This window comes from Corvus moneduloides, chromosome 3, assembly GCF_009650955.1.
Source record: "Corvus moneduloides isolate bCorMon1 chromosome 3, bCorMon1.pri, whole genome shotgun sequence".
Lineage (NCBI taxonomy): Eukaryota > Metazoa > Chordata > Aves > Passeriformes > Corvidae > Corvus > Corvus moneduloides.
The window spans coordinates 12839567-12862961 of record NC_045478.1 but is presented as its reverse complement, the minus strand read 5'-3'; the positions used below and the strand labels follow the sequence as shown (position 1 = coordinate 12862961).

Sequence of the window (23395 nt, the reverse complement as noted above, 5' to 3'; positions counted from 1 at the left end):
TTAATCAATAGCTTAATTTAAACAACTTAATGAAAGATTCTTACGGAATTTACCATAGTACAATGGTAACTCACTCATAGGTCTAATTTACTTACGAATGTAACATACTTAAGAATCTTAAGAAACATTCATAAGACTTTATACTCGTGCACACACAGACTTAAAGGAGTATGTACAAGGTATATCCCTGTGAAGTACTCCCCTTAAGTTCAGGGAAGTACTTCCATTGGATGCCTTTGGATCTTCTCAGCAGGTGAAGGGTTGATCCCTGAGGAGTGGGGGTATCTGCCCAGGCTCTGTCAGCTTTTGGCAGCGGTCCTCCAAGTAAACTTGAGAGTTCTCTGGCTCACAGTGATGTCTCGCTCAGAGGGAGATGCTGTCACAGCCTGCTGTGGTCCAGCACAGATCAGTGGGTCTCACTTGGGACCATTGTTTATAGAGTAACAAGAGAGTGGGCTTTAGTCATAGTCATTTTCTACCCCGACCACAGTTTGGGTCAATAACATTCTCTGAAAGTTCAACAACAAAAATGTTGTTCCATTTGGGCTGCTATTCAGGCAAGAAAAACAAGTTTCTAAGGCTGTTCATTAAGAACAGGAGCTCGCCAGACAGTGTAAGTTGCTGGGAGAAGAGAGTGTTTCTGATGAACTCAAGAGGAGCTCAGCCAGCTGTTGCTCATCAAGGCTGAGGCCTAATGAGCATTTCTGAGATCATAGTGTGGCCCAAGGAGGAGAGGGCCATTTTACCACCACAGATGTACAAGAGAAATATAATCATAAATAAACTGTAACAAACATAGCAATTTCAGATTACTTCTACCACTGTGGAAAGGGAGCTCAGTGTCAAACAAATCCTATGCAAACACTACCTCATGTGCTCAGTAATAGTTAAATAATCTAATTGAAAAATATTTTTAAGTCACTAGAACTCTTGGTGTACCTGCAACATTTGATACAAAGCATGATCTGCTCCTGCCTCCCATGTCTCAAAAAATATACTAAAAATACAAAAAAATTATTGTGTTTTTGCAAGTGTAGGAATTCTTACCCCTATGATGAATCGATTCTATGAATCCATATTCATAGAATAGTTTGGGTTGGATGGGACCTTTGAAGGTCATCAGGGAGAAGGGACATTTTCAACTGGATATCAGAGCCCCATCCAACCTGACCCTGAATGTTTCCAGGGGTGGGACAGCTACCACCTCTCCAGGCAACCTGTGCCAGTTCCATCTTCATTGTAAAAATCTTCTTTCCTGTATCAAATCTAAATCAACCCTTTTCTATATTTAAACTATGATCCTCTGTCCTATCACAACAGAGCCTATTAAAAACTTTATCCATATGTTTCTTATAAGCCCGTTTAAGACACCTCATAGGTGCTATAAGGTGTCCCTGGAGTCTTCTCTTGCCCAGGCTGAACAACCCCAGCTCTCTCAGCCTGTCTTCAAGGGAGAGGTCCTCCAGCCTCCTGACCATTTTTATGGCCTCCTCTGGACTCTCTCCAAGAGGTCTGTGTGTTTCCTGCGCTGAGGATGGCCATACTCTACACCAGATGGCCACTCTCAAAGCATCTTCCACAGTGCAGAATGTTGCACTTAGTAAATCACAAACTATCATTGTACAAGGAAGAAGATACCCAGATCACATGTAGCCACCCTATTCAGAGAATTGCACTGTTTTGTTTATAAATAGAAGTGTGTACTCTGTCTGTGTTGCAATGTCATCCTGGCTATACTTAGTGTTTCCAGCAGAAAAAGGAATTCTGAGTTACGGTCTTTCTTCCTTAATCTCTGGTTCTAATTATTCATAAGGTAGGTGATATATTTTGCTGCTTTGCTGTGTCTCCCAGGCAGCTAAAATCTCCTCAAAGATCCAAACACTATCAAGTGTTTTTCAGACAAAAGAGGATTAATTGCCCTAGGAAGCACTGCTCCTGGAGACACAACTCAACTCTTTATTCACCTGCTTTTGGGAACAGAAATATCTCCAGAACATGGAATTGTTTGAGGTTAAAAAAAAAAATCCACTTATGCTGTATTATGAACAAATCCCAACTGCAAATCAAACAAACTGACAGAACTGAACTGTCCAGTGTTCAGTATAACAATAACCTGGCAAAAATAATACCAAGGTGAGTTTCATAACCTTTAAAAAGAAAAAAAGAAAACGAAAACCAAAATCCAAACCCAGCTCAATAGCACCTGCTAGTGTATCCTCTGCTCAATCCCAGAGCCTTACATGTTATTCTGCAATACAGAAGATACTAAAAGGCTGGCACTGGGATACACGTCCTTGTTATGTGCCTCTTCTTTTTTTTTTTTCCTTCCTTAAATTTTCTTTGAAACATACACTAATACAGGCTGATCATTCTGGATATATATACTAAAGTAATACTTCTTCTTACAAGTGAAAGTTTTGAATACAGAATAAATCAGGAATAATCCAGGCTGCAAGGAAAACATTTATCATGGATTTGTAATGCCAGCAAACCAGAAAATGGACAGAAGATCAATAACACTTATTAGAGCTTTATCTACAGCTCAGTTTTAGAGTGACACTAACACAAACTTTCCATGATCCTGAATGAGAATGGTCAGAAAATCTAGCACTGGATTTACCAACCTGAGAACAAAACCTGCAGACCAAAATGTTTCACTGTAATGTACTGAAATATTCTACAGAATAACCCAAGGTTTTTTTGCTGGAGGTGCACATGTTGTTTGTCCACATCTACTGATGGCCACTTTTACTACCTCTTTAAAATTTTTCCTTTCTTTCCTCTGCAATTCCAATATACTTGCTTTACTAGTCTGAGGCTCTTGGGACTGCTAACATAAGAGAACAGAATTAAGGCAATATAGCTGAATGATAGAAATTGGAATTTGGAATGCATGTTAATACATTGATGATATAACCCTCCATAAACACTGAAGGACAGCTGGGACTAGCAAATACAAAAGGTAAGTTAACAATCTGAAGAATTAAAGCATTGTTAAAAGTCTCATTACAAATCCTGTGCAATGTGGGAAGTAAGGCTGACATCTGATTCATTTTCACAGTCAGTAAAAGCTGGTAAAACAAAGCAGATCCCAAGAGGACAAACATAAAAAGCTTTTCAACATGGGAACAACCAAGATAGTCATCTCTGGAGGTTTTCCAGACCCAACTGAATGTAGGCTGGAGCAACCTGTTCCAGTCATACAGGCACCCTGCCTTAAGCAGGAGGTTATATTACATTACCCTAGAGATTGCTTCCAATGTGTATTATGTCCTCTGGATCTTATAATGTATAATGTTTCTGTAAATTATTACATCAAAATTAAATCTGAACATAAGATTAGGCAAAAGATTTTACAGATTGATTTTAAGAAGTGTCTATAAACACAAAACGTCAAACCCTTCTGGTAATGCAGTATAATAAACACATAGAGCCCTTGTTAAAAAACTTCTGAAAACAATAAAAAAATTATTTTGTCTTAATTAAACAGAAGGGCATTTGGAATCAGTGCCTGGTAAAGTTATGGAGCTTATTCTGGGAGATATGTGAAAACACCTAAAAGACAATGCAGTCACTGCTCAGAGCCGGCATGGCTTCATGAGGGGCAAGTCCTGCTTATCCAACCCAATTTCCTTTTACGACAAGGCAACCCACCTAGTTGATGAAGGGATGAGCATTGTAATCTTTTTGGATTTCAGTAAAGTTTTTGGTATTGTCTCTCCTACAGGACAGATCTCTACAGGATCTCTACAGAGTCTGTCCTCAAGGATCCTTCTGGACAAAATGTCCAGCCCCCATCATGGGATGAGTGAGCAACTGGGTCATGGGTCAGGCACAAAGGATTTCAGTGTACGGGGTGACATCAGACTGGTGACCTGTCACTAGTGGGGTTCACCTTGGCCCTGTGCTCTTCAACATCTTCATAAATGACTTGGATGCAGGGCTGGAAGGGACACTGAGCAAGTTCACAGATGACACAAAACTGGGAGCTGTTGACTCGCTTGAAGGCAGAGACCTGGACAAATCACAGGGATGGGCAATCACGAAGTTCAACAAGGGAAACTGATGGGGATTCTGCACCCGAGATGAGGCAACCCTACATGCACAGACAGATTGGGCAATGAGAGGCTGGACAGCAGTGCCACAGAAAGGGACCTGGGGGTCCTGATCAAAGGAAAGTTTAATCTGAGTCAGCAGTGCCCTGGCAGCCAGGAGGGACATCCCTGTCCTGGGGGCATCAGGCACAGCATCGCCAGCCGGGCAAGGCAGGGGATTGTTCCCCTCTGCTCTGCACTGGGGCGGCCTCACCTCGAGTGCCGGGGGCAGTTTTGGGTGCCACAATGTAAGAAAGATATTAAGCTATTACAGAGTATCCAAAGGAGGGCCATAAGGATGGTGAAGGCCCCTGAAGGAAAGCCGTGTGAGGAGTGGTCACTTGGTCTGTTCAGCCTGAAGGGGACTGAGGGGAGGCCTCATTGCAGTTACAGCTTCCTTGTGAAGGGAAGAGGAGGGGCAGACATTGATCTCTTCTCTGTGGTGACCAGGGACAGGACCTAAGGGAATGGTCTAAAGTTGTGTCAGGGGAGGTTTAGGTTGGAGATCAGGAAAAGGTTTTTCACCCAGAGGGTGGTTGGGCACTGGAACAGCTCCCCTGGGAAGTGGTGACAGCACCAAGTCTGACAGAGCTCAAGAAGCATTTGAACAATGCTCTCAGCCACATGGTGTGACTCCTGGCAATGGTCCTGTGCAGGGCCAGGAGTTGGCCTCAATGATCCTTGTGGGTCCCTTCCAACTCAGCATATTGTGTGATTTTGCAAATATACACATTTATCCAATTTTTCAGAACTTAGGGAAAATATAAGCAAATTCTTTGAAAATACATTCACAAAAGGTACCAAAAATGTTCCGGATTTGAGATGGGGTTTCCCAAACAGAGGAGAAAAATATCTCTTAAACTTCAGCTTGTCCTCATGAATAAACATCACTAAGGAGAGACAGGAATTTCAGCAAAAGCGGCTGAAGAAAGAAAATATTTATCTAAAAGGCTGAAAGAAGAGACAGTACATTAAATGCAAAATATTTTATTTATTGCAAACAAAAGCTGTGATAACAACATTGCACAATACTGAATTTTAAGGTTTTGAAAGTCTCAAAAATCACTCTTGTGACTTTTTTTTGCTCCATATATATCTTTGTAATTATATTTTTACATTAGTTTTACATTATGACAAGAGTAAATTACTTACAGAAATTAAGACAAATTGTATATAACCTGCTGCCTTACTAATGTTTCATTTATATGTAACCGAGTGTAACCATTTAACATTGATCTGAAAGGATGATCAGATTCAATGCTTTGCTAATTATACAACAGAATGATACAGTCTGCACCAATAGTTTTTTTTAAACAATTAGAAGCATATGGGAAGTTACTGTGTGCTATGTGTCTTCTACAAAATGTAGGTAATAACTTACTTTGTTACTTCACTGGAACAACAATTTCTCCCTTTTGTGTAAGGTCTCCAGCAAAAAGGCAGACAGATGATAAACCCAACATGTTCAGATCCAATGCTGAACAGCCTGGAGGGCAGCAGTAAAAGTCCTGAGCGCAGGATGGGTCCCTCGATGAGCCATCAGGAGGGACCCAGCTTCTGCATTGAACCCTGCTTCTTTCAGCTGTTTTGCAATTTCCTCCACATCCCAGCCTCCCTGTCCCTGGTTAGCCAGGAGGTGGTCAATAAGGCGTGGGCAAAAGGCAGTGGACATGCACTTCACCACCAACTTAGCATTGAGGAGCAAGGAGAGTATTTCAGCATCACAAGTGGAATCATCAACCTACAAAGAAAGAGAAATTCAAAGTAATTAAAAATTAATTACCAGATCCAGCCATCAGCCAGAACATGTTATGATGATGGTTCTGACTGTACAGTGTGACCTTCAAAGTTAGAGGAGTACTCCCCATGGATTAACTACAGGGATACACGCTTTGCATATGTCAGAATATGTAAAGGTATGTCTTTTACCAGTCTACCACATTAATATAAATATTTGACCTGAACAAAGTTAAGGAATAAGAATGCTTAACAGTTTGGGATTACACCACCAGCTTTATAGACTTCTCACAGGTTTTAAGTCCCAGTGCAGCACAGATCACACCATTTAGCTCCATATCAAGAATGACACTCTTAAGGAAGGTCAGAGCAGAGTATATTAAATTTTGGTCACTTTATATTAATATAGTACATTACATTTCACATGTTAATATAACAGGCAACATTCACAGACTCAATCAGCACTCACAGCAAGGATGAGATTTTTGAAAGAATATATAATATATTAAAAGATGTGAAGCACAGAGCTGCTACCTCTGAGAGACACCCTGGATGCCTGAAAAAATATGGTTACTTGATATATGAGAGCAGAATACTCTCTTGAGAATCTTGTCTGTAGCTTTACAAATAACACTATAGTATTTCAGTTAATTTTGATATGTCCTTCCTGGGTTCTTTGAAATACAGTGCGGTGTTAACTTATCACTTAAGCAAGCACAATTGAACAACTACATACAAACAAAAAAAGGAAGGGATCCCCCCCAGAGGGACATTGACAAGCTTGAGAGGTGGCCCTGTGCCATCTTCATGAAGCTCAACAAGTCCCAGTGCAAGGCCCTGCATCTGGGTTGGCACAAGTACAGGCTGAGCAGAGAATGGATTGAGTGCAGCCCTGAGGAGAAGGACTTGGGGATGGTGGTAGACAAGAAAGTCAGCATGACCTGTGCATGTGCCCTTGCAGCCCAGAAAGCCAATTGTATCTTGGGCTGTGTCCAAAGCAACGTGGGCAGCAGGGCAAAGGAGGGGATTCTGCCCCTCTGCTCCCTCAACCTGCAGTGCTGCATTCAGCTCTGGGACCCCCAACATAAAGACATGGACCTGTTGAAGAGAGTTCAGAGGAGGCTGCCAGGATGATCAGAGGGCAGGAGCACCTCTCTTATGAAGACAGAGGGAGACAGTCTGGAGATGTTAAGGCCCCAGAGAGACCTTATAGCACCTTCCAGTACCTAAAACGGGCTACAAGAAAGATAGAGAGGGACTTTTTACAAGGGCATGGTGTGACAGGACAAGGGAAAAAAACGAAACTGTAACAGGGCAGGTTTAGATTAGGTATTAGCAATAATTTATTTACTGTAAGGGTAGCAAGGCACTGGCACAAATCATCCAGAAAAGTTGTAGGTACCCCATTCCTGGGAGTGTTTCTAGGTCAGGTTGGATGGGGCTTTGAGCAACCTGGTCTAGTGGAAGGTGTCCCTGTCCATGGCAGGGGGATTGGAACCCAAACCATTCTGTGATTCTATGGTAAAAAAGGACCAAAGGAGGGGTAGACAGTAATCAGTTTTCAATTACTGCACCATATCAAGTTACAAATAAACTAATAAAATTATGATACATTTAAAAAACAACCTCAACGTTTAAAAGCAAAAAAAAAATTGTCTGGTTACTCTCTGCTTCATTTTCCATAAAAATTATGTATTAGGTACCAGCAAGTAATAAACACCCCATGAGACAGTGATTTAGCACCCTTGAAGACCAATTCAACTGCTACACAGGACCACAAGATGTGACTACTGTATACAGGGTGATTTGGCAGTGACACTTTACAGTTGAAATTAAGCCATTTTTGATCTCATTAGCACAGCACAAGGTCCAGTTTACAAAACAGTTCTAAGAACTGTAGGGATTTCCAGCTTTTAGGCTATCCAACCTGAGTCTTTAATTATTTAATAACTGCCAAAAGTTAACTACAGAAATGTTTTCCTGATGAAGACAGGCTGATCATTAAATAAAATGGGTCAACAAGCAGCTGAACGTGAGCCAGAGTGTGCCCAGGTGGCCATGAAGGCCAGTGGCATCCTGGCTTTTATCAGAAATAGTGTGACCAGCAGGACCAGGGCAGTGATTGTCCCCCCTGTACTGGGCAGTGGTGAAGCTGCACCTCATATCCTGTATCCAGTTCTGGGCCCCACACTTGCAAGAAAGACACTGAGGGGCTGGGGCATATCCAGAGAAGGGCAATGGAGCTGCTGAAGGGCCTAGAGAGTGAGCCATATGAGGAGCTGCTGAGGGATCTGGGGGTGATCATACTGGAGAAAAGGAGGCTCAGGGGAAACATTATCACTCTCTACAACTGCCTGAAAGGAGGTTACAACAAGATGGGAGTCAGCCTGTTCTCATAATTAACATGTGACAGGACAGGAGGAAGCATCCTCAGGTTGTGCCAGAGAAGGTTTAGATACTAGGCAAAATTTCTTTATAGAAACAGTTGTCAAGCATTGGAACAGGTTGCCCAGGGAAGTGGCTGAGACATGGTTTAGAGTGGACTTTGCAGTGCTGGGTAACAGCTGGACTCAGTGAGACTTCACAGGTATTTTCTAACCTAAACAATTCTGATTCCAAAATTTCTAGCGTTGGCATCTTGCAGCACACCACACAGCATACTAAGCCATTATCCAAACAGCTGCCATCTCTTCTGAAATGAGAGGCTGAAGGGATATTCTCTCCCACCTTGAAGCTCTGTGTTCTCTATTCTTAACCTGTACGTAGGATGGAACTTTACACAGGACTTCACTGTTTGATTTTATGAACATAAAATGCAAACAGTAATTACAGCAGTGAGATTGACAGCAGATGCAAGGTTTAAATTAAAATTTTTTAGGTTACTATTCAGTTAAGGAAAAGTGCTACAGATTAGTGTGATTTCCTATACCAAAAACCTACAACATGGAGAGAAACAAATCTGAAAGAAGACCTTTCCTAGCATAAACCATTAAGCATCTGAACTACGCTATGGGGATGAAGATGCCCATGCAACACACAAGCAGAGAAACTTTTCTGCACTCACAAAGAAATGATCAGTGTGGTTTCACACATTACAAAACAGCTCACAAAAAGGCTCTTGAGTTGTGCCCCATAGCTTATCCTTAGACCCAAATAGATTGGCAGATTTAAACTGATTAACATTTCCCATTTTCTGCCTTGCAAACTGTCTGAAGACCTGGTCAGGAAGAGGAAACCTTTGTAATTTAGTTGTCTCCAAGCAACTGGATGGAGACACATGATGGCAACTGGAGCCTGTGAATGCATTTCATGCACTTAAGGCCACTGTCTGTTCCACCATCCTTTGGTCAGTCTAAGCAGAGTCTGGCAGGTGTGGGAAGAACACAAAGACACCAAGGGTTAATGAGAATTGCATTTAAAAACAGGCAGCAAGGAAAGTTCAATAGACTATTTATCAGTCTTACAACTCCAGATCATGTCAACTTTTTGGGTATGAACTGCACATGTAGAGACATTTCTAGTCATTAGTTTAAATAAAAATAACAACCTACAGAGATTGTCAATGAATTGATACATGTTTACAAACCTTAATTAAGACACCTTATACTGTTCAGCTTATACTGAACAGCTCTGCTTAAATAGAACTGTAAGATTTTTTTTAATTAAATCAACATAAATGTAGCTTAAGACTACATTTATTTACAATTCATTTTAAATCAGAACAACTAGCATTAAAGTAAAAAAAAATACTAAAACAATATAAAAGGCAAACACACAAAGCATGTATTTTTTTAAAAATACACCATAGAGAGTCTAGTATGTTTTTTATGCAGGAAATTGCTCAGCAAAACGATGACTCTCCAATCTAAAAAAAGAGATGGCCTGGATGGCATAGGGCAGAAAGCAACATCACTAAAATTATGGAGGGATTAATTAAAAACATTACCTCATTAAGAAAAAAAAAAAATGAAGCATCAAATTAATCTAGTGGGATCAGATTACAAGAAAATAAAAAAAAAGGTTTTTTTCACTGTTGAATTCTCTGTCAAATTATACTGTAAGATGTAAAAGCTCATCCAAGTTTAAGGAGAAATTGCACAAAACCAAGAAAGAAAACCACTGGCAATTAATTAGCAGATATATACAGCTAAAAATAACCAAAAGTTTGGAAAGCAGTATTTCAAAGAAAGAGCCTGTGCATCTGCCCTATTTGTACTCCTCACTAGACTCGTAATTCTTCCATCTGTTCGAGCCAGGTTGCTGTTCCAGATGGAATTTTGATCGTCAAAATCTTACATTCAAAAAAATATTAATGGAAATCAACCTCCAGAGTTATTTTTGCTTGCCATACATACCAAATATTAGCCAACAGCAGATCCAGACTGCTAAACACACTACATTTTCATTTTCAAAATCACTCTTTTGAGTCTGTAAGACAGTAAAACCCAGCAAGTAAAAAACCAACCACCTTATTATCCCAGTTTTAAAAAGCTGGTTTTTTCTGGGCAGACAGCTCAGTCAGGATCTTACTAATGAATCACTTCTGATCTGCCTGCAGATGCAGAGCCCTTGCTATCCCAAGACCCTAAGTAGGCCATAAAACTAAGACTATTGCTAATCCCAGAATCACTGTTCCAGTGATAGGAATGCAGCTGACTGCAGTCTAAGCAGGTCTCAGGGGTGCAGGTATCTTCTGCATAAATTAACACCCAGCCACTTTCCATACTGTGTGAATAAACTATGACCCACAATAATGACAAAATCAGAGTGTATATGTCAGAGAAAAATCATTATGCCTATCTAGAACTCCATGCTAAGGGTGCTAAATTTTTCATTAGAGTCAAATCTGGAGGGTTTAAACGGGAGCAGCTTTCACTTTTCATATCCAACTCTCCTTCAGCAGAACTTGACAGTGTAGATTTAGCATGATGCTCACACACAATGCCCATGACTGCAAGTAAAAGATCTAATGGGGATAATTTCATTAAGGGAGAACTGACTTTTCTCCCTTGGCTTTCCTACTTCAGTATTGGCTAATACCTACTTTCAAGCATTGAAGTGTAGGCATTCAAGTGGTACCTTTGCTGTCATAAGAGCACTTGGGAGTACTGCATCCAGGTGTGGGTCCTCCAGCACAAGAAAGCCATGGACTTGTTGGAATTGGTACAGAGAAGGTCATGAAGACAATCTTAGGAGGGCTGGAGCACACCTCCTATGAAGACAGGCTGACAGAATTGGGGTTTTCAGCCTGGAGAAGAAAAGGCTCTGGGGAGACCATATAACAGCCTTTCAGTACAAGAGAGCTGGACAGGGATGTTTTACAAGAGCATGGAGTGATAGGACAAGAGGAAATATCCAATCTAAATCAACCAAACCAGCCAGTAAGAGGGTTGGTTTAGATTTAGTGTTAAGAAGAAATTCTTCACTGTGAGGGTGGAACAGGTTGCCCAGAAAAGTTGTAGACACCCCAGTCCTGGAAGTGTTCAAGGCCAGGTTGGGCTTCAAGCAGCCTGGTCTAGTGGAAGGTGTCCCTGCCCATGCAGGGTTTGGAACCAGATGATCCAATTCCCCATCAGCATTGTTTGTGCAGTTGTACAGAGGTTCTGATATTACCAAGAGGCAATATTTCACCTGTAACTTCTGCATTATAAAATCCACAAGTTACGAAAGGTAAGAGCTGCTGATGACTGAACAGCAGTAAAGAACTGAAACTGCTGTTTCATGGAGTAGTCCCTTCTCTAATACTACTGGAGATAAAAATGCTTTTCATTTTACTCCTTCCTGGAGTATATATCTATAGAACAAATAAATAAGGGGAAAAGAAACCAGTGACATAAAAAATCCTGGAAAAATAAACTAGAGAAAGCTATTTTATCATAATCACCATTAGCTTACACAAAATTTAACTATTTCTTTTAAAGATTAAGCCCCATTAAGTGAGTAGTCAGAAATGGCATACACTGGAGAACACTAGAAATTCCATTATTCCCCACAATATTTGTGATTTTTCATATTAAATTTTTCAGTAAAACATGTTACAAAGGTAGATTCAGTACTTCATCACTGAAATTATAACATGCAAATGGAACTAAGGTATTATTTCAGACTACAACATTTTTCTGGTGCCAGTTTCTATTAAAAGTATTGATTGAACAAGTATTTGCACTGCTTATATTAACCCCCACTTGTTAGCTGTTTTAACATGATAGGTACCAACAGGCAATAGAATATTTATTTGCTCTGTCAGATGGATAAAAATCAGTTTTCATCTCTGAAAGATAACCAAGTGCACAGACAACACTGAAACCCCTCTCAAAAACAATCTGACTTTTAAGGGCTTATTGGCAGTAATAAGGTTATTTAAGTAAACTGATTTTTTTAAATTACACACTATGCAACACAGAGGAAAAATAGTTATTTCTGTTACTCAGAAAAGGCAAGTAGCAATTCATTAAAAAATACACAATAAAAGAGGGGTCTGCAATTTCAAAAAAAGCTTACGCAAAAACTTGGTTGGTTTATTACAGGCAAAAGCTGTACAATTCCCAGTATCAGCACTTCAGCATCATCCTTAACTGTAAACATCCATAAAGCTGTCAGCAACATACAACAAATGGCTAACTAATACATCCTATCAGCAAGCAAGTGCTGTATTTTTCTCGCAGCCATGTTTGTGAGCTGTGTTAGCACTGGATCAGGGAATCAATAGCTGTGATTCCCCTCTGTCAGATGTTATTTGTCTGTTTCGTGTTTCATGTAAGCAGAAACAGCCTTCCTATAAAAAATTCATTAAGGATTTTACAAAAAGCATTAACAGTCAGAATACTGTTTTTTAAAAAGCAGGCATAAAATTATACTGAATAGACAACATTGCCATAGCTAAGTAATATATGCACTTTTAGTACAGCAGCAAATAATGTACTTGTAAGAGATGCATATAAAACAAGGAGGAAGAGGTACTTTTTATACAATATAAGAACAGCTTTTACAGTTAGCACAGCACTTTTCTGTACTTGCTGCTTTTCTAACACTGTCCCATTCAAAGTACTGGCTGAGCTCTATGCCTGATGTAATAAAGTCAATAGTTAAATCTTCATTGACTTAAAGTGAAACATTAGACCAAAGCTAACTGCTCTGAAAATTCTAGGTTATTCAGCACTCTTACAGAACTATGTGCTCAAATTAATACTGAATATAGAAGAAAGAATTAGAAATAGCTTATCAAGCTGCCTCCTGTATAAGAAAGCCAAAAAGAATATTATTTTGGGCATGCACAGGTGTACGAAGTGCTTTATACTAGCAAGAAGCTAATAAGGTTCCTGGCCCTAAAACTCCAATATAATGTAATCAGTGTAGGAAACTGAAAGCTGGAGCACACTAGAAAGAAATGGCCAGTTAAGAGAGCAGTACAATTAGTAACCATTCAGAAAATGCTACTGCACAGCATTATGCTTTTAAAATAGTTAAATAAAATGTACTCGGACAGTAATTCCTGCTGACAAGCTTCAGAATTAGTCACTTATACAGCAGCTTTCATCTGTTAACAAAAAAGTCAATTTTGAAAGCCTAACAAGAACATAGAGATGAGAAAGTGCACGCATGTATCAGATTTGTGCTTGCTTTTCAATGAAATAATCTTGCTTAAAAGTTACAAAAAAGCCTTGCTTTGTAGGAATAAAATCTAAAATTGCAGGTGGTAAAAGAAAACTATCAATGTACTATTGTTTTGGTGGTTAATATTTATGCAAATACTTTTTGAAAAAAAATCAGACAATTTGTGGTTTATTGGTGTAAAAGAAAGGGAATAGGAACACCTATGTGTTCTTAGCTTAGATACCAAACTCTATTAGCAAACACTCCAAATTCAAACTGGATGCTAACAATGCCATTAGAATTTTGCTAGAAGCAGATGTGTGTTACATGTAATATGTCCTGCTACCTTCCATTCTACTGTTTCAGATTTTCATAGAGAACATGTTAAAAAAGGTAGTGCTTCTTCCATTTTAGTAATAAAGCCCTTTCGAAGGAAAATTAGCAATATGTGAAATGGAGCCTTATGCTTCCAGATCCATTACTCCTCTGGCTAGTCTTCACCAGTCCTGGAAAGGAAATAGATCATTTCTTAAACTATCCAAAGGATGTAAAAAGAGAAAGCTTCTGAAATACAATATGCATAAAAAGGAAAGACATAGCACCTGAGTAGGAGTAAGTGATGAAGAGAGACTTAAGGGAGAATCCTGGGAAGAAGAAGATGGAGAGTATCTTTCCTGGTTAAAAGAGAATAGTGTGAAAGTAGGGGATATGATTTGCACAGTTTGTAACAACCAAGGAATCTGAAAACTTTGGGGCAATCAATATAACTAGAACAGAGGGTATCCCTAAAAGAAGTTATCATTTTAATCTGAATTCCTACAAATCACATTTTCAAAGCTTTTGTGTTTGGAGGATACTTGTTTTAGAAAGACATATGGTTTCATTTGTTTCTATGTGGGCAGTTTCATTGTGAAGTACCACATGGAAAATATAACATCAATTTTTATTTTGTATCGTAATACACAACCAAAAGCTCCCTAAGATAGGTGCACAATTCAGAAATATTAGAGATGAGGCTTTCCTACCTAAATATTGTAATTCTGGAAATTATCAGTGCAGTCAATTCAGTCAGAGGAGAAAGCCATTCTCTTTCATGAAAAGGTCAGAGACAATTGGTTCCTTCTTTTGTGCAGTGGAATGTTAGATCGCAGACCACAGCTAACATAAAGCCCAAGAAAGTTAGGCTGCACATGCAAAAGTTCAATTAAGAGCTTCAAAAAATTTTAAACCCAGCTTGGCTTTCAGAACAAAGATATAATGCTTTTGCCTAGAGACTTCCATCCTTCTAGGTGTTCCTTCTTACTTGCCGAAAAGCAAATACACAGGGAAAAGACAGTAATGTAATGTTATATAGCAATTGACAAATATACAGTAACATCTTTCGGTTCTTGTCCAAAGAAAAAGACAGCATTTAGGTTTTTTCTCCAGAAACTCTCTACAGTATGGAATCAAGTCTGTTTAGAATGGCATGAAAGTCCCCAAACATACCATCACAACAAAACCAGTGACACAACAGCTCTCCAAGTGTATACAGATGCCACAGTTGTCAGAAACAAGCTAAGTCATCTGACATACTGCTACCACTTAACCCCAAAGTGAGGGAATATGAACACAGAGGTAACAATCAATTTCATATAACTGAACAGTTTCTCTTCCACCACATTGACTTAAAAGAGCATACTAAGTAATTTAAAGGAAGTGCTATGAGGTTTAATCACCTCATGTATAAAAGCTCTTACCAGCCCTGTGCTACTGCTCACTGTGGACACAGTAGCTGTGGAAAACCGTAATAATGCTAAGTGTCTCAGTAGTCTCTGCTTCCTACGTGAACATAAAAGAGCTAACTTATTACCTCAGCCTCTGAAAGGTGGTTCATTCAACTGTTCATACCTTAGCAACAGCTGTTATCTGCTCCAGTGCCACAGCATGAAGGTCTTGGTCTTTGCTTTCTACCAGCAGTTTCAGGGATGGCAGCAGGAGGGACTGGTTAAGCAGCAGCAAACATAATTCTTTTATACACTGAAATAAAAAGTAAACTCTCTCAGTGTGATCTCTGGAGATACTAACATCATCATTCACAATAAAATTTATGAAAATTTTATGTCAAATGCAAAATGAAAACCACACTTCCACAACAAATGAATTCCCTGTTGGAAACACCTCTTTGGAAACCTGAAAGAACAGATTTTTAAAAATGTGGAATACTGGTTAAAGTGCAGCATTTGTTAGATTAAGACAAGGCAGGTACTGAATCACCATTACAACCAGGAGTTTTACTGAAAAAAATAACAGAGCAATCAAAGCTCTCTGGGACTGATATATTTGTGCTTACTGAAATACTGCAAAGCACAGGAAGAAACTTTTGACAGACACCTGTGACAATTCCGTAACTCAATTATGCAATCAGAAAAGTAGAACAAAATAAAGAGGAAATAACAGTACATACCAGAGTTCAATAATGCTTCTGTTGCAAAAAGTTTCCAAATTTTATACAGTATTTTATAGACAATTAAAGCTTAGCAAATTAACTTTCTGTCATTCATCTAGTTTCCTGTATTTTATAATACAGCATAAATTTAGCATCACACAACTTCAAGACAAAGCTGACCAGAAAGTATCTTCTAAAATAAAAACAAAAAATCCCTCAACAAATCTACTGTGCACTTCCAAAACTTTACCCTGTCCCTTAATTAAACAACCAAACAACACGTCCTACATGTAATTTTTGAGTTGTTTTATTTTCCTCAATACTGCAGTGATTTGTTCATTTATACATCAAAAAGTATTTAAACAGACGAATTATATTATAAACCAAATTGCAACTTCCCTTTCCCTTTCTGTCATTTCTGAGAATTTAGGTTGCTTGTCCCAACCACTTCCCAATGAGGCTCATCAGAGATGTCCCATTTTCCAAGGCCCTTTACACTAGGGACTCTGGATGTTGTATGGCAGTTACATTGAAAATGCTATCCATCTCTTAAGAGATGCTCTCTGTTTGACTCCCAACAATTTCAGAGCAATTGTCAAAGGAGTTCATCAACTAAATACTAAGCTGAGAGAATGCAAGTCGTGTATTTTTTATGTCTTTTGAAGTTTAATGATAACTGTAACAATTTAATGACCAAGATGATCCACACATTTAGTAGCACAGTTTCAGTAGCTGTGAGCCTAAAAGCCTAAAAATTATTTGAAGATGAGATGTTAAATATTCCAATTGCAATTTACTGCATAGACACCTGACTTTGCTTGGGACAGGGAGCTCTCTGGCTGTACTTGTTCAGTCTTTTCTCAGTTTACATCTTAAAGAAACACAGCCTAGAATAATATATTCCACCACACTAAGCTCTGAGTCACTATGGCAAGGCTTCTTCTCTTACTCAGACTTGTTCCTTTAAACTTGTATTCAGTACTGCTACTGATGGTCAATGCTTAGAATCAGAGAGTATGCTGAGTTAGAAGGGACCTACAAGGATCATTGAGGCCAACTCCTGGCTCCGTACAGGACACCCCAAGAGTCACACCCTGTGCCTGAGAGCATTGTTCAAATGCTTCTTGAGCTCTTGTCAATCTTGGTGCTGTCACCACTTCCCTGGGGAGCTGTTCCAGTGCCCGACCACCCTCTGGGTGAAAAACCTTTTCCTGATATCCAACCTAAACCTCCCCTGACACAACTTCAGGCTATTCCCTTAGGTCCTGTCCCTGGTCACCACAGAGAAGAGATCAATGTCTGTCCTTTCTCTTCTCCTCACGAGGAAGCTGTAACTGCAATGAGGTCTCCCCTCAGTCTCCTCCAGGCTGAACAGATCCAGTACCCTCAGCCACTCCTCATACGGCTTCCCCTCAAGGCTCTGCACCATCCCCACAGCCCTCCTCTGGACTCTCTCTAATAGCTCAATGTCTTTCATGTATTCTGGCACCCAAAACTGCCCCCAGCACTCGAGGTGAGGCCGCCCCAGTGCAGAGCAGAGGGGGACAATCCCCTGCCTTGCCCGGCTGGTGATGCTGTGCCTGATGCCCCCAGGACAGGCTTGGCCCTCCTGGCTGCCAGGGCACTGCTGACTCAGATTAAACTTTCCTTTGATCAGGACCCCCAGGTCCCTTTCTGTGGCACTGCTTTCCAGCCTCTCATTGCCCAGTCTGTCTGTCCATCCAGAGTTGCCCCATCCCAGGTGCAGAATCCGGCACCTTCCCTTGTTAAACTCCACACGGTTGGTGATTGCCTATTCCTGTGATTTGTCCAGGTCTCTTTGCAGTCAACAGCTCCTCCCAATTTAGTGGCATGGGCATGCTTGTTGTGAATGATATGACATGGATCAAGGAATAAGAAGACTAAATAAATACATTAAGCTTTGTCTGATCGTTCATATGCTTATTAAACTTCTGTTAATCTCATATTCCACTGTGTTTCTTTTGAGCTGCATACCTTCCAGCAAACTTACTGAATGAAAAGTTATGGATTTGCTCTACACCTCTTCTTTTCTTGAAAATGTGTATTCACAGCAATAGATGCAACTTATATTCAGAAAAACAAATTCTGAGAGTCACAAAATACATAATCTGAGCAAAGCAGCAATTTTACCATGCTTGGTAACATTCTCCTCTCAAAACCAGCTCAACAAATTGAATAACTTTCTGCCTGATGGTAGCACGTCTAGCAGACATACTCAGTCTTAACTACCATGCCCAAGTACAGAAGAAGTCATAATCTCTTTTGAAGTAGAAATACACATTCCAACAATTGCATTTCTTTTTCCACAGGAAGGGACTTGACAGCTTGCCAGCCACTAAAGACTGTCCAAATAGTACAAGTATCAACTTGTATCACTGCCACTAATGATTGAAGGGCTGCTCTGGACAGGAATTGAAAACCCGAGCCCAAGAGGGAAGTCATCACCCACAGCACTTCTCAGAACAACGTAAGTGGGTTTCTATTCCACAGTGAGCACTTGAAAGCATTCAAGTGTCAGCTGCCTGCCATGAGAGGCTCTGCTTAGAAGGGGTTTGATGTTACCTGTGAGAGGGTCAACAGAAGGCCCAATTCAAAACCTGAACTACCAGGATTTAGTTTAAACTTTTGTAAGGTAACTTTTGTCTTCTATCTAGTTATCAATGGCTCACCATGACACCAGTGAGGCAAATAAGCCATATGTCATAGGAGTCTGTTTTGGGTCCAGTATTATTCAGTATTTTCATGAATGGCTTGAAGGGCTGGATAATGAATACAAACAGCATTACATCTAGAGAGGCTAAAAGCAGACTGAAAAGCAGCATTTAAATTCAACATTATCTGAAGATGATAAGCAGACACAACCATGCATGAACAAAATCACACAATGTAAAATCATATATAAATCCCAGGAAAAACTAGCTACAAAAATTAGAAAAAAGGAGACCAACTGGCTGCTGTGTTATTCTGGGAGATAAGTATCTCATAGCCACTAGGACCGCAGGGTGATTACAGATAAGGGACTACATGCATTCTCCCATGTTAACTGACACATGACCCACAGGCTGATAGAACAACATGAGATATTCAGAGGAGTCACATTTTTACCATTACCAGGGGGAGAAGGATTTATCCCTTTCTAGAGAGATTAATCAGGCAGTGCAGATGCTGGGCAATCCAAACGTGTCTTCCAGGCAAATAAAACAATGTTTTTTTCCACTAAAAGGAATGGAAATATCTATCCATTGAATAATGCAAATTAAAGCCCAAAACAAATAAACAAAAAACCCCCACAAAAATAACCCCCCCAAAGCAAACACACACATAGATACAAAGATTAAAGCTATGTAATTATCCAAAAGACATTAAAAAAAAAAAAAAAACTTGACTTAAAAAACTAGATAGACTAGTAGGATATGGAATGAAAAAAAGAGTGAAACCCTTCATGATTATATCCAAAGATGGTTTTTCTAACTTCTAGACCACATGACTTGAAGTTACATGTGTTTTCCATTACAGCCTTTGAACTTGGCAAGGTTGTAATGGGAGAGAACTTGAATGGCAAATGTTATTAATGATAATTAACTGGTTTCAGTTTTTAGAATTCCATCATTCCAGATTTGTCTTCTTAATCAGTGTATTTACTGAAATGTGAAATCATCTACACAGGTTAATCGTCAGTGATCAGATTTTCATCTTATTCAGCCACACGATTGCAAATCTGACATTTAAGCACTTAAGTACTGTAGCCATATATACAAATAAATTACTTACATTTGTAGATGCTATTCCCCTGTCTTCCCAAGTCGTGACTTACAGGAGTACAGCCTGTGTTTGTAGGTAACTGTACAACTACACATTTTAGTGCAACTCTTTGTTACTGCACAGCGTTCTAGCCATAAAAAATGTATTTTACATCAGTAAGACTATTTAAAGCTTGAAGATCACAGTAACTTCATACCTGTACCTGTATATTCATACTTACATGGTGGGCTCTTCTGACATCCTGTACCATTAAAAAAATACCAGAGGAAGGCACCTCCAACCAAAGCTGTCTACCAATACCAAAACTGTGTGTGAAGAGTGACATGTCATGGAGATCAAGAAAAAGTTTACTCAACTAAGAGAAATGCAAACCATGACCCTTCTTGAGAAGAACCTGGTGAACTGAGTGCTGTATGACAGTGACACTCAGTGGGGTTTACCTCCCTAGATCACTGAGGTGAGGCAGAACATTCTACTGACAAAGTTCAGCTACTCCTATGTACATTAAGATTATTAGTTTACAAGCTATAATGCATTATTTCAACACCTTATAAAGAAAAGCTACACATAATTATACCAGTCCCAGGGATACAGAGACCTGCCTTCCACTGAAGAGTTTTGGTGGGATGAATAAATTAATAAATGTACTTATCATTTCAGCTTACTGCCACCTTCTGGAATAGTGTTTTACATAGAGTTCTGAACTTGACTCAGATCAGTGTGTTGGACTAGAAAAAAAAACAACCCAACAAACAAAAGCCCACACACCCACCTGTCTGTATCTTAAACAGAATGTGTTGTTTTTATTCTGCTTCTCTTCCTAACATCAGCTGTTTTCTATAACAGACAGTGACTGTGTAAAGATAATTATAAGAGATTAATCAGCCTACTAAAAATATGCATGTCTACTCTGAAATTGTGTGAAGTTTATTAAGAACTTTTCCAGTCTGTCTTCATTAATATACAGTGTTTACATACAAAACACTTCAATAATTTTATACATAAAGAGGTACTTGTATTGAAGTATGCATACATAGTTAGGGAAAACAAGTTAGAAAACCACAGTTATTACTTATTAATTACTTGTATATTACGGTTCTTTTCAATCACCATGTTTTTCAGGGATTCCTCACTAAATTTTAATGCATTTATTAGTACAAGAATTACTGATAATTTAAGTAACCGTTTCTTCAACACTGACTTAAATGACAATAGATTATTAAAGCCTTTCTACAAATACATTATAGAATAATATACTGGAATAGACCTATAAAGACTAGCTAATCCAACTCAAAGCAAGTCCAACAATATCAAACTGCCTGTGACATGATCCAGTCAAGTCCTAAATACCTCCAAAGACAGACTCTCCTTGTCTCTTCTAGGCATCCACCTGTTCTATTATTTCACTATTTTAAAGGTGAAAAATGTTTTCCTTGAGTGCAATAGGAGATTTTGATGGTGTAACATGTCTCTATTGCCTCTTGTGCTGTAACTGAGCATCTCTGAAAAGAGACTAATTCCTCCACTCCTCATTTGACTACTTGAAGATATGATCTCCCACAGTCACCTCTTCTCAAGACAGATTGAATTTAGTTCTCAGCCTCTCTGTTAGCTCTCCACTGGACTTGATCCAGTATGGCAACATCTTACTTGTAGCTGGGACCTTGAAACAGGACTCATAAACAGGATACCCAAAGTTAAAACTTACCTTGACAGGGAGCATGTGCTTTGTCTCATACAAAGAACGGCAGATTTTCAAAATTTCATTTCCTGTGTTCTCCTTTTCCTCAGGTGGGCACCTCTGCAGCATAACAGTCCCCAGTTTCACCCAGGGATTATCATCCGTGCACGATCTGCCCAGTAAAAAAAGAGATGTATATAGAATATAAATATACATACACCATTTTCTGTAGGCTGCTTCTCATGTGTGACTTAAAAGTACAACCTCATGAAAGAAAGATGAAAGTTTTGAGACAAGTTACTGTCCGTAATGCCATCACTCCTTCAATGCAACAAAGAAGTTTAAATTACTTGGAATTATGACATGCTTATTACAAACCCTGAGGAACTATATTTCAGATAAAGACTGATCAAACTGGAAGAGCACAGGATCTTCTCCTGGCCTAACACCAGCTGATTTCCCAAGTAGAGTGGTATCGAGGGAGGGGTGACAGGAATCTAGCATTCCTAATTTTGTTTGCTTTGATCACATTCTAACAGCTTCTATTTCTCAAGTATCTGTCTCTTGCTTCTGAGAGGAAAAAATAGCCAGATTCACATTTTTATTTTCAGGTCCAATGAATACAAACAGAAATAAACTTTTCTCCATAGCCCATCCAAAAAGGGTAGGAAAGTGAAATTACATGCTAGTAGATATGGATACAGTTACATTTATTTTACATATTTAAAATGTTCTTTTAATTCCACACAGAACTTCACGCTATGTCACCATTACAGAGTCAGACATAAACAGATGGCAGACAGTAGATCGAAGCACATTTCATCATGTAAGATGGCAAAGGCAGTGTTTACTGTGAAGTTTTGTTGCTGTAACATTTTTTCACCTATAGCCATTATTCGGTAGATCATGGAGATGTTTTGGATACTTTTTTCAGGAATAGGTATAATGGCTGGATATATAGGTATACAGGACTGGATGTACTGACAGAAATGGGCAGCAATCCACTTTTAACTGACAGCACAAAGTGCAACACCGGAACACATCTACACTGCCATTTTTCTAACATAAACTAAGTTGATGTATTTCAATTTCCACCTACAACAGGCTAAAATGATGAACAATCACAGCTTTTATCATGATTATATTAAGCCACAATAACATAAACTCTATGTTCATCTGTGCATAAACTTAAGAAGTCACAAAAGGCATTTTAAAAATTACCCCATCAATTACCCCATCAATCTCTCTGGTCAGTAATCAGCATCCCAAAGACATGGGAAACTTTCCACTTCAGCTTGAAAAAAAAACCAAAACAAAAAAACTAAACTCACAGCTAGACCAAAAGTGGCAGTTTGGTGTTACAATTTAGTGTGAATTCAGATACTTACTCAGTACATGTGACAAGAAGCAGTAAAGTGCTGTCAAACTGCTGCTTTTCATAGTTATTATTTTGCAGCAATTGTTAAAGCAGCGCATTAATATAATTGTAAATGGAGTCTGCTAAGAGAGTCTGTTGGATTGACATATACCAAGTGTCTGACAAACTTGGAGAGAACAACCACCAATATCTACTATTTCACACAGAAAAGCTCTCTCCTGCTCATCGTCCACTTTCAAAAGTACACACTGTAAACAAGTAAAAGCAGCTCCACACGCAGCTGTCATTACAGCCCAACATGAAAACCAGACAGAGAAGCTAGGAGTGGGCAACTTTGAATGCAAATTAAATAGAAGTCATTGTCTTTCTTCCTTCTGACAACTTAATTGAGCCTTTCCATCAGTCACAGTCACTGAGCACAGAGCTGTCATAAGTCTGGCTGGGAACAGGAGAGCTCCTCCTCTCAGCTCCTTTCAATGTGACACATCGAACCCCAAGATACCAGATTATTCAACAAACAGAACACGAGGCACTGAATCTGTGAATCCCCAGTAAGGGCAGGAGAAGAAAAAAAACCTGCAACTCCGTATTTGCCACTGGTTAAAGGGATAGCTCCTTCTATGTGATCCACTTCTTGCTTAGAGGCACAGAGTCAAAATGAATTTCCATTTCTATAGCTGCTGCCCTTGGAGTACATTAAA

The 23395-nt window shown here is 39.3% G+C and overlaps 1 protein-coding gene across 3 annotated transcripts in view; it reads right to left on the bottom strand.

Moving 5' to 3' along the window:
* Window positions 1–5065: 5065 nt before the first annotated feature.
* NBAS (NBAS subunit of NRZ tethering complex) overlaps window positions 5066–23395 on the bottom strand; it is a 166111-nt gene continuing 147781 nt past the window's right edge. For 2 of the 3 annotated variants that reach the window (XM_032104139.1, XM_032104137.1), the window contains 3 exons: window positions 21344–21488; window positions 15315–15443; window positions 5066–5835 (listed from right to left, as the gene is read on the bottom strand). In XM_032104139.1, the coding sequence (XP_031960030.1) occupies window positions 5560–5835; window positions 15315–15443; window positions 21344–21488 (550 nt within the window). In that variant the 3' untranslated portion in view covers window positions 5066–5559. The remainder of the gene's footprint in view (window positions 5836–15314; window positions 15444–21343; window positions 21489–23395) is intronic. The other variant, XM_032104138.1, reaches the window with a different exon arrangement.